Genomic DNA, 12680 nt, shown 5'->3' on the forward strand with positions numbered 1-12680 from the left:
CACCGGGTCTTGCCGAGTTTCGTTAGATTCTTTATCAAACGTAAGGCATTTCACCCCGATGTGTCTGTATCAATTTTGATGCAAATCATCTAATTTCAAAATCAGACGAAGTTACTGAATCATCGGTAGTCTCGCTTTGAAGCTTCGTTTTTTTTGGAATACCAAACCATGAGTTAAGTGAATGTGGTGGTTTTCCTTTCTTTTTTTGTGTAAGGCAACAATGAGTGCGGAGACGAGACCGCAAGAAAGTAATGCGAAAAGAGAGAGAGAGAGTGTTCGAGAAAAATACGCAAACATCGCGACGCACACACCGCGACGACATATTGCACGGTTTTTTGTTGTTTTAATTTTTCAACTCTATTTTTCATTATATTTTAGCTTTTACGCTTCAAAAACTTCAATTCTTAATATTTAAAAAAAATTAAAGTGCTCATTTTTCAGAGGAACAAAGAAACCAAACAAGAAATAAAGAGAATGAAATCAAAAAGCACTGGAAACACGAAAATCGATAATTACTGGTAATCTGCTCATTTGTCGTTTAAAATTAATACAAAACCACCGGTATACAGCAAATAATTTTCAGGAGTGACTTGTCGGATAAGAAATTTGCACGTGAGATTAAAAATGGCGTATTGGACAAGAATTTGGAGTGATGGAATGCAATTTGGATCAAAAATCGCGGAAAATCAAAGAAAAACGAAAAAACAACAAGTATCAGAAGATATATTCTCATTAGAACGATTAAAAGATGTATTTGATAATTAAAATAAAACGGAAAAACATTTTGGCTACTGGAGCACATGGAGCGTCAACAAGAAGCAGTGACATCGTGGAAACGACTGGAGAACCGAAAAAATTGGAGAATAATGTTATTGGACTCCAAAAAATAGAAGAGAATCAAGCAAACAAACATTGGGTAAGCTTTTTTTTAAACATTTCTCTTGAAAAGGTGAATATTGACTTGCTGGCACTAAGAAACTTTCAGAAACATCGGATCAACAAGCGACAGAGTGATTACAGCTGCGTATATCAGTGAAAGCTCCGCTCAAAACGTTTTTGGTCAAATTTCAGAATATCAGAATGCTGAAAACGGCACAAGAAGATTGGGAACGCCGTTGAATTGAATTGACTCATTCCTGAAAGCGCTGTTGAATGTAGGACAAAGTCTATGGTGGTCAATCGAAATTATTTTGATATGAATTCGTGGCCAGTTGGAGATATTGGCCTCTGATTTGAGGAAATGGGAAATGTAAGTATTTTCACAAAAATTATTCTTGAAACATGACGAATAACCACGAACAAAAGCAAATTTTCCGAAACATCGTTGAAGAATGAATCTGAAATTGGCAGAAGCGAGTCTGGAACGACTGACAAGTTCAAAATAACATGAAATGATTGGAAAAAATACAAACTGGAAAACTGAACTACTGGGAGCGATGTGAAATTCGACGAATTTCTCAGAAAGTACCATCCGAGTCTGCTGTTTCAATCTTGACAGCACCCGAGAATAGTTTGAAGACCAAATTGGAAAACTGATGACAAGTAAGCCAGATTTTGACTCAAAAATCTTGATGCGAACATGGAACAGCAACGATAAAAACTTGGTTCACTGAAAAGGAGCATGGTTGAACAATCGGTGCACTGAAAGAAAAGAGAAAAAAACAGAATTATGGAAAGAAAATTGGACAAGAATTTGACGTGATGGGGTGCAATTTGGGTCAAAAATCGGAAATTTGAAGAAGAAAAGAAGAAAAAGACAAGTAGAAAAAACTGTCTCCATATTGGTACAATAAAAAAACGAAATTAACAATTTAAATGAATAGGAATGGAATTTTGGCGGCTGGAGCACACGGAACGTCGAAAAAAAGCAGTAAAGTTGTAAAAACCACTGAGGCACGGAAAAAGTTAATGCTACTGGACTCCAAAAAGCGGAAGAGAATCAAGAAAACAAACATTCGGTAAGTTTTTTTTTCAAAAATTGTCTTGAAAAGGTGAATATTAACTCGCTGACATGAACAAACTTTCAGAAGCATCGAATCAACGAGCAGAAGACTGTCTACAGCTGCGTATATCAGAGAAACCTCCCCTCAAAACGTTTTGGTTAAACTTCCAATGTTTGGAAAGCTTAAAATGGCACCAGAAGACTTGAAACGCTGTTGAATTGGAAACATTCACATCTAAAATTTCTGCAGAAGAGGGGACGAACTCTATGCCAATTGAAAAAGTTTTCGAAATGAATGCGCAACCGTTTTCCAACCAATTATGAGATATTGGCCTTCGAATTGAAAGAATGGAAAATGTTCAGGAAAGGCATGGGGGTAAGTAGTTTTCAAAAATTCGTTCTTGCAACATAACAAACGACCCTCGAACAAGGACAAATTTTCAGAAACGTCGTCGAAGAATATATCTGAAATTGGCAGAGGCAAGTCTGGAAGATTGAGATGCTCAAAATAGCATAAAGTAATTGGAAACAATTGAAAACTTAAAAATTCAACATCTGGAAGGAATGTAAAACTGGTGGGAAGGTCGGAAAGGCTGGTGGTTAGCTAAATGAACATCCTCACACATGACGCGCTTCAGAATTGAAGACAGATGACAGAATCATGAATTGGGACCTATTTCGGAACAAAAACCTCAAATTTTCAAAGAATTGAAGGTGTTGCTCAACAATATTTTCACCATAAGAGTCGACCAGGGATCATTCAGAAGTAACTGAAATCTGTGAGTTTCGGCTTCTGTTTTGAAGTACATGAATAATTATTGATTTTTAGAAACAACTATCCAAATCTTCTGTTTTAATTCTCTCAACCCCTGAGAGTTGAAAATTGAGGGATAACGGAGAAATCGAATATCTACATGAAATCGTGATTCGGGTTATGAATTGGTTTCGAAACCCCCACTCGCTGAAACACTCCACCCGATATGGAACCTACCACTGGAAAGATATAACCTGTTCATTTTTCTACCAAAATCCAGGTTAGCGAAGTCAACGGAGATGTGGTGTATATTTTGATACGAGATTTTCAACCCATTTGCTGAGAGTCTCACAAAAGGCTCAGAAGTGGAATGTTCGAAGAATGGTGGTCTTTTGGCGGTTAGTGATAGGAATTAGACTAATCGGTACTCTCCGTGAAAGATTTTGCTTCAGGGAGATTATTAGATAATGGACAGGAAGAAACTGCTGAAATCGTGGTGAGTGAAACAAATGGTCGGAAGTTCAAATGAAATCCGGCATCGAATCATGAAAATCGAGTTATGTCTACAAAAAAAAAACAAAAGAAGTCAACTAAGAATGGTTCACAGACCAATTATTGAAATAAGTAAGTTCGGGTTTTGTTCGGAAGCACAATATTAATTATCGATTTTAAAAACGATCATTCGAATATGCTATTTCAATCTTGGAGCTGTTTGCAAATCAACTCGAAAAATAAATTGCGAGTCGATGCTGATGAAAACCATGATGCTTGGTGCGCGGTCACAACTAAAAATAATACAAATCAAAACGTTTCTGGTCCTTTCAACAGTAAAATGATCGATGTAAGTATTTTTCCTCGAAATTCTACGAAATCATGAAACATGGACTAAAAACTCAAAATTTTCAGGAATATCGACGCAGTAGATTTATGAAACTTTTGCTTGCAACATCATCAAAACTCCTTTTCAATCAAGTGGGAGGGATCGATCAAGTGTAAGGAGCAAGATAATCGGAAACTAAAATGGAGGAAAGTGTCTCTCGCCTGGTAAATGCTCTGAAGCTCCAACCGTTCACCTCCTTTTCTTCGCATTTATAAAATTCGACCTTTTCACCAACTGCTATCTCAATTGTCTATCTCTCCCTGCATTTTGCTCATTCTTTGTTTTTCTCTTTTCTTCTCCCTTCTCCCAATAATATCTCGCCAATAGGTGTCGTTTCTGTCGCATTACACCTTTATTTTATTCTGGACTGAACATTCTTTATGTGATGCCAAATTTCAACATGTATTGATTCTTAATCACTGTTTCGATGTTTCCGTTTCAATATTTATGCATTTTGTACTCATCGATTATTATCTTCTCTTTTATTTTCCCACGTTTGTTATTCAAATTTTATCAATTTTCTCTTATTTTTATGAAAAATGGTTTGTTTTCTACCGTAAATGCTGTTTTGCGACGTGTCATTTTTTCCCATCATTTCCTTTTTCCTCTTTGCCCTGAATGAGCCACAAGAGTTAATCGCTGATAGAAATCTTGAATAGTAAGATTTATAAATATTTTCAGAAGTCTATGCTCCAATTTTTGGAGTTTTTCATTAATGGGTGTTAGAATCGCCTTAACTATATCTGCTTATGTTATGCTTCTCTCGCGTATTGATTTTTTTTGACTAATTTTTCCGAAAACTTTAAATTGATATTCAGATGAACAGAATCACAAGAGCTCAAACCAAGGCTGCTTCAAGGAACCTTCGTTCCTCTACTGTTCATCCAAAGCCGGTAAGTTCTGAATCTTTAAAAGATTTTCAAATAGGTGTCTTTTCAGAACTATCGTTCTCAAGCTCCCAAAGGAAAACGTCACTCCCAGGCGAGCACTTCATTGGTATGTTGAATGTTTGATAAAAACACAGGAAACTTAAACGAGAAGAATATTTAGGCCCAATTTGCATCACTAGTTTTAAAACTTTAAAAAAAGTCATTTTTTCAGAAAGTCTCTCGGAAAGCTTCTAAGACGACTCCTTCAAGAAAGACTGTCAGAAAGCAGGCTACTAAAGAGTCCTCAAGCTCCGACGATGAAGAGGAAGTCCCGGTAGCACTCCCACCAGCGAAAACCACAAAGGTGAGCATATAAAATGAATATAAACGAAAAAGCGAAATCAAAAACTTCGAACTTTGCAGAGAACTGGAGGGAAAAGAAAGAGAGCGCCGACTTCATCGTCTTCTGCTCAAAAAAAGAGGAAGATTGATACAGCGATCCAACCAACCACATCGGCACCCCCGGTAAGCATTGGTAACTTCGGATAACAGCTCCGATGAAAAAGTCTGAAAGCTAAACTTTTTTTAGAGATTGAGTTGTGTTTCCGCTTGTCTAGACTAAAGTCAGATGTTTCCATACTTGTCACGGGCCGGGCCGATTTCCAAATTTTCACCGGCCCTGTCAACTTAAGAGAAGCGACTTTTTTCCGGGAAACATGTTTTACAGGAGTAATTTTTTTTAAAAGTAGTTTTTGGGCCATTTTTGTTCAAAAATTGATTGAATTGACGAATTGAAATAGGGTGTGAAAATTCAAAAAACTTTTCCACGCGGCCCACCGGACCGGGCTGGTCCGGCAGATTTTTCTGTCGATCCGGCCCTGTCCCGTGAAATGAAAACTGTGGCTGTATCAGAAAACAAATTCACAAAAGTTATGTATAACGTCATTTCCAGGTTGTTAACAACCAAAACGCCGGAATCTCTCAAGAGGATCTTGAGGCGCTGGGAATCGATGAGGCCACCTTCGAAATCATCAACGCCTACAACGAGCCTCCATTTGATACAGTTGACTGCACATGCGATGTGAGTGATCTTTCTCAACTTCTTCATTTCTTGAAGTGTTATCTATTTCTTCAGCAACCTGGTGGAAATGGCAAACCCCATTCAAGTGGTTGTCCTAAAAGGACTCCCGGGTATCCGCCATATCTTGTGAACCTGCTCACAACGGTTTTTAACCACCAAAACCGTCCAAACCACACTTTAAGTGAGAAACTTGCAAATCGCACTGGACTTACTGTACAAGTTGTAAGTGGTTTTTTTTAGTAGAATGTTTTTTTTTTCATTTTTATGATATAAAACAATAGTTTTTGCAGTTGAAAAAATGGTTTGTGAACAAACGTGATAGAGTGAGATACAGCATGCAGAAGAAGCAAGGTCAATCTGCATCACAATTGACAGTAAGTGGTAACCACAATAAAATATCTCAAGGATTTTCTTTTCTACGAAGCCATATAAGCATGTACGCATGTTGATTTAGGTATTACAAGCCATTACTCCGTCCGTAGTGGACCAATATCTATGAAACCTAGTTAGATTGGTTTGGAAACTCCGTTAGTAGATCCCCGAACTTTTCTTTTCTCAAAAGTATCAAATTTGACGTCTTCTGGAAACAATGACGTTTCAGCGCTAAATTTGGTTAAGACTTGGCTTGGAGTGTTCTAAGATTGGAAAGATAGGGATCCGGTAAAAATTAATTATTTTTAAAAAATATTTTGATACAGGTCGAGGAACCGGCACGAGCTCCACCTGTCCAATTTCATCGTTCCCGGCAAGGAACTCCGTATCCAAATTGGGAGCACGAAGACGAGGACCCAGAAAATGCTGATGAGCAGGTTACTTTATAGGCTACAATTTCAAACGAATAACATTTTTATGACGGGTATTCTTTTCAAGTAAATCATAACTTTTAAGAAAAAGTACAAATCGTTATCATTAATAATCTTCCGCAGAGTATGTATGTTTGTCGATTTAGCTATTGAAAACCATAACTCCACCCGAAGTAGAACGATTTCTAGAAAATCTAGATAGATTGGTTGAAAAATTCCCTTAGTTGATGCCCGAATTTTTTTTTCTTAAAAAATATCACATTTGACGTATTCTGGAAGCTAAATTGTGTTACGGGGGACTAACCTGAAGTGTCCTGAGATTAAAGACAGAAATCCGGTAACAAATGTTTGCAGAAAAAAATATTTTGTTACTCAGATCGAGGAACCCGCACAAACTCCACCTCTCCAGTTTCATCGTTCCAGACAAGGAACTCCGTATCCGAATTGGATTGAGGAGGACGACCAAGTCCCAGAATATGCAGATGAAGAGGTTAGCTTTTAGGTTACAAATTCAAACTAATTGCATTCTTATCACAGATGGTTATGGATGATGGCGCCGAGCAACAGTCTGATTCAGAAGAAGAAGAACTTGCTTTGGAAGAAGCAAATGAGTTTCCCCCTCCGCCACCAACCGAGGGCTCATCCGGCCGTTCCGGAAACCGCATCTCTCCTACCTTCCATGAAGTCTTCGTAAGTCATTTTATCTTTTTACAATCAGTTTGATCAGTAGGACACAATTGTTTCAATATCTGCTGGGTTGGAAACGACCGTCACAGACTCTAAACCTGGTCTGGCAATAGTTTCACAAAGCAATAAAAGTAGCCTGACGTTGGTACTACAAAATGTTTGAAGTCAAGTTGTGGGATTTGTCGGTTTAGGACTTACTGAATGAAGTGAAGATTTTCAAATCATCGACAAACTGCATCGCCCTTACTGTTTTAGAGAGAGTGATGGCAATTTTGTTTACAAAAATACAGAAAAGTAGTGGGGACAAAACCGCCCCTTGAGGTACTCCATTTTTACTCGGAAGGTTCTGTTTGTGTGGTAATAATGAGGCTAGTTTAGTAGGTGAGCATTGAGTTGAATGTCTATCGGTCTTTTTAGCAATATATCGATACTCACTCTATCAAAACCCTTACTATAATAAAAAAATCATATTTGACGCCTTCTCAAAACGATGACGCTTTTTTTGCGTTAAGACCAGGGGTGTGCGGAACGGAATTCGGAATTCCGAAAAATTCCGAAAATCGGCTCATTTTCGGAACGGAATTCCGAAAAAAAAAAATCGGAATGAAATTCCGATCGGAATATTCCGAAAAAAAAATTCGGAACGAAATTCCGATCGGGATATTCCGAAAAAAAATTTTCGGAATGGAATTCCGATCGGAACGTTCCGAAAAAAATTCGAAATGGTAGAGAAAGTACTGTATTAAAGGCGCTTGCGCACTTTTCATGACGGGTCTCGAACAGATATTTTTCCGCAGTTTTCAGGCGGTTTTTTTTTTTTAAATTTTCGTCTTTTCGCAGTGTTTTTTTAAACAAAAAAACGGTTTTCAGCATTCGATATGGGTAAATGGGACAATCTGTTGAAAAAAAATTCCGAAAGTCCGAAAATCGGAATATTCCGACATTCCGAAAGTCCGAAAATCCGAAATTCGGACAATTCCGAAATTCCGAAATTCCGAAAATCCGAAATTCGGAATATTCCGACATTCCGAAAGTCCGAATATTTGAAATTCGGTCAATTCCGAGATTCCGAAATTCCGAAATTTTGAAACTCGGACATTTTTTAGTGTCCGAAATTCCGAAATTTTCCTGTCCGCACACCCCTGGTTAAGACTAGGCTTGGCGAGTTTTGTGGAACTTGCTTTTTGCTCCATAAGTTTACCAGAGTCAGCTTCTAAAGGAAAAGATAGGGATCCGGTAAAAAACCGGTTTTAAGAATGAAAATATTTTGTTGCACAGATCGAGGAACCAGGACAATCGTCATCTGGTCATCTTCTCGGATCTCGCCAAAGAACTCCGGATTCAAAAGGAATGGAGAAAAGTCCAGAACATGATGATGAGCAGGTTAGTAATAGGCTACAATTCCAGATAAATAACATTTTTATCACAGATGATTGTTGACAAAGAACCGAATGCTCCCGAATATTCCTCAGAAGGACTTGCTTTGGAAGATGCAAATAAGCGTTCGCCTCTGCCACCAACCGAGGGCTCATCCGGAGGTTCCGGAAACCACTTTTCTGATCGCTCCCATGAAGTCTCGGTAAGTCATTATAAAGCAACCTGGCGTTGGTGCTACCAAATGATTCAAAAATAGAGTAAATAGCGAAATTTGCCTTTTTGATCGCAGTGCGCCAGTCATTGTGTATAAATCGAGATCTCTAACTGTTGATTTCCGGTTTATTGACTCGTTTTGGATCCGATATTCTACTTTGGCTAAGTTTTTCCAAGCTTGGATGGAGAGTTTGGTGAACTCGTTTTTCGCTCGAATAGTTTACCAGAATCAGCATCAAAAAGAAATTATAAGGATCCGGTGAAAAACCGGTTTCTAAAAAGAAAAAATTTTGTTACACAGATCGAGGAACCAGTACAATCTTCATCTAGTCATATTCTCGGATCGCGCCAAGGAACTCCAATCTCAAATGGGATTCAGCAAGAAGAGCAAGGCCCAGAATATGAAGATGAGCAGGTTAGTTCATAGGCAACAACTTAGAATAAATATCATTTTTATCACAGGTGGTTATCAACGGCGCCAAGGATCCGTATGCTCCAGAAGAAGAAGAACTTGCTTTGGAAGAAGCAAATGAGTTTCCCCCTCCGCCACCAACCAAATGCTCATCCGGATATTCCGGAAACCGCATCTCTCCTACTTTCCATGAAGTCTTCGTGAGTCATTTTATCTTTTTAAAAGCAGTTTGATCAGTAGGAAACAACCGTCTCAATATCTGATGGGTTGGAAACACCCGTCACATACTTGAAAACTGTAAAGCAATAGTTTCACAAAGCAACCTGACGTTGGTGCTACCAAATGATTCAAAAATATAATAAATTGCGAAATTTGCCTTTTTGATCGTAGTGCCAGTAATGTTTAAAGCCAAGTTTTTCATTGTGTATGAAGCCGAGGTCTCTAACTGTTAATTCTCGCTTGATTGGCTTGTTTTGGATCCGATATTCTACTTTGGCTAAATTTTTCCAAGCTTGGCGAGTTCTGTGGAACTTGCTTTTCGCTCGATAAGTTCACCAGAGAAAATATAGGAATCAGGTAAAGAAACAATTTGAAAAAGGTATTTTGTTACAGCTCGAGAAACTCGCACAATCTTCATCTAGTCATCTTCTCCGATCTCGCCAAGGAACTCAAATCTCAAATGGGATGGAGCATGATGAAGAGCAAGGCTCAGAATATGCAGATCAGCAGGTTAGTTCATAGGCAACAATTTAGAATAAATAGCATTTTTATCACAGGTGGTTATCAACGGCGCCAAGGATCCGTATGCTCCAGAAGATAAAGCATTTGCTTTGGAAGAAGCAAATAAGCTTCCGCCACTGCCACCAACCGAAGGTTCATCTGGATATTCCGGAAACCGCATCTCTCCTACCTTCCATGAAGTCTTCGTAAGTCACTGTATTCTTTACAAGCAGTTTGATCAGTAGGAAACAACTGTTTCAATATCTGTTGGGTTGGAAACGACCGTCACGTACTCTGAAAATGGTGTAGAAAAAGTTTCATGCATCAATAAAAGTTAAAAGTAACCTGACGTTGGTGCTACCAAATAATTCAAAAATAGAGTAAATTGCGAAATTTGCCTTTTTAATCGCAGCGCGCCGGTAAAGTTTAGAGTCAAGGTTTTCATTGTGTATAAAACCGAGATCTCTAACTGTTTATTCTCGCTTTATTGGCTTGTTTTGAATCCGATACTCTACTTTGGTTGGAATTTTGCAAGGGTCAACACATATTTTTTTTTTTTTAATTCTAACTTGACATTATCGGACTATTTGGTGATGGTTTCGCTTGCTTTTAAGAGATCTTGGGGTTTGACGGCTTAGGACTTACTGAATGAAGTGAAAATTTTCAAATCATCGGCGAACTGCATCGCCCTTACTGTTTTAGGGAGGGTAGTTGGCAGTTTCGTTTACAAAATACAGGCTCTATTTGTCAAGTGAGAAAGTATCCAATTTAGTAGATGGGCACTGAGCTAAATATCTATTTGCGCTTATCCGGTAAAAAAAAATTTTTTGAAAAGAAGATGTTTTGTTTCAGGTCCAGGAACCCGCACAAGGTCCACAGAAGGTTATGGACAGCGCCGAGGATACGTATGCTGCAGAATATGCCGCAGAAGCATTTGCTTTGGAAGAAGCAATTGAGCTTCCGCCACTGCCACCAACCGAGGGCTCGTCCGGATATTCCGGAAACTGCATTCTTCGTTCCTCGCATGAAGTTTTTGTAAGTCATTTTACCTTTTTACAAACAGTTTGATCAGTAGAAAACATCTATTCTCATATCAGTTGGGTTGGAAACAACCGTCACATACTCTAAAAATGGTGTAGCAAAAGTTTTATAAAGCAATAAAAGTGACCTGACGTTGGTGCTACAAAATTATGTAAATATGGAGTAAATTGCAAAAGTTAAAGGAGTCCTGTAAAAAACCGATTTTCAAAAAAGATTTTGTTATTCAGAACGAGGAACCCGCAGGATCTTCATCTGCGCATCGTCTTGGTTCCCGTCGAGAAACTCCAGATTCAAATGAGATGTATAATCAAAACCATCCAGAATATGCAAATAAACAGGTTGGTTTTTAGGTTATAACTTCAAACAAATGGCATTTTTATCACAGATGGTGATGAATGGCACCGAAAAACCGTTTACTCCAGATTATGAAGGTCTTGCTGTGGAAGAAGCATATGAGCTTCCGCCTCCGCCACCAACCGAGGGTTCATCCAGTTATTCCGGAAACCGCATTTCTGCTCGCTCCCATGAAGTCTCCGTAAGTCATGTTATGCAACTTTGTAGTGTAATTTGTGAAATTGCAGATAACAGAACAAGATAGTCGTCGATATATCCCTGAACATCCTGTTCCATTGACCCTGGAAACGATAGCCAACTCGAAAACAGAACGAATCAAATTTGGCAAAGTATCAGTGTCTCGTGTTCATGTCGTAGCAATGGTTGAGTCGATCGAAATCAAGGAAAATGATTTGGCACTTTCAATTACTGATGCGAACAGACAAACTCGAGTGATGGTTCAAAAGGTTATCTCTGTAAGTAAACAAATCATTAGAAAGTTACATTTATGAATAATTACTTTTTCAGGACTCTTTTCCACGTAATCGAGCTGAAGAAATTCTTGTTGGAGATTTTGTACAAATTCTCGGTAGAATAAGGATGATGGAGAACGGAACATCATTTTTGAACGCTACCTCATTGGACATCGTCCCGAGAGCACAATACAATATCCACGAGTCACTCTGCCAAATCTCAAAAGTTTTTCATGAAAAGGTACCAGTTTTGCAAAATAAAATGTCCTTAATGCCAACTAAAACTTTTTTCAGAATCTTCCATTTCTTCCAACAGGAACTCGTACAAGCGTACCAAAGAAACTTGGGTTGGAGGAGAGAGCTGGGCAATTGGATCGTTTCCCGATTCAAATGCTGGAAGAATCTTCGTCTGTAGAAAATAATATGGGTATTTGGCCAAAAGAGATCGAAGAATTGGCGGGTTGCATGGAAGCCGATGATTCAGAAGATTCAGATGAGGATGAAGAGGAGAGTGAAGAAGAGAGTGAAGAGGAAAGTGAAGACTCTTTCGATGACGGAACAGAATCTGTCGATCTGGTCAACAATGCATCTGTTCAAGAATCACTTATGAAAATTGAAGATTCTATCGAAGCAGGTCCAGACCAGTGAAGGAGCCAAAAATTGAATCAGATGTGTAGTTATTTTTGAATTATTGGTTTCTTCCCCTGCCAACAGCATGATAAATCAACAATTTGAGCTTTTGGGCAACCTCTTTCCCCTCTCTTTGTTTTTGTTTCCTTCTCCAGCCGTTCGCCTTCTATTATTATTTGCATTCATAAAAATTGACCCCAACACCAATTGCTATCTCAATTCTTCACCCCCCCCCCTTTTTTGCAACACATGTACCTTATTCTTATTTTTCTTTTCCCTTCCCCTAATACTATTTTGCCGATTGGTGTCCTTTCTGCCGTTTCACACTTTTTCTTCTCTTCTGACCAGAACATTGCCATTGTCCGCGATTTAGATCGTTTTTTTCTGTTCGTTACCTTTTTTACCATGATGTTGTTTTTTACATGAATACGTGAATATTAGGTTTTCAATTGAAACATGGTTCTT

The 12680-nt window shown here is 38.5% G+C and overlaps 1 protein-coding gene across 1 annotated transcript; it reads left to right on the forward strand.

The window, feature by feature from the left end:
- Positions 1-748: 748 nt before the first annotated feature.
- Positions 749-12233, forward strand: GCK72_022339 (uncharacterized protein; the record flags this gene model as incomplete). The annotated part of the gene is made up of 23 exons (XM_053734768.1): positions 749-916; positions 4395-4469; positions 4516-4572; positions 4678-4809; positions 4869-4970; positions 5398-5526; positions 5581-5748; positions 5817-5900; positions 6225-6335; positions 6706-6819; positions 6867-7019; positions 8295-8399; positions 8446-8595; positions 8908-9021; positions 9069-9218; positions 9631-9747; positions 9795-9944; positions 10591-10773; positions 11007-11117; positions 11165-11314; positions 11361-11588; positions 11641-11826; positions 11880-12233. 23 exons carry the CDS (start codon positions 749-751, stop codon positions 12231-12233), a joined length of 3291 nt encoding a protein of 1096 aa, XP_053578334.1.
- Positions 12234-12680: the final 447 nt, after the last annotated feature.

The sequence above is a fragment of the Caenorhabditis remanei genome, chromosome X (assembly GCF_010183535.1).
Source record: "Caenorhabditis remanei strain PX506 chromosome X, whole genome shotgun sequence".
NCBI classification, from domain to species: domain Eukaryota; kingdom Metazoa; phylum Nematoda; class Chromadorea; order Rhabditida; family Rhabditidae; genus Caenorhabditis; species Caenorhabditis remanei.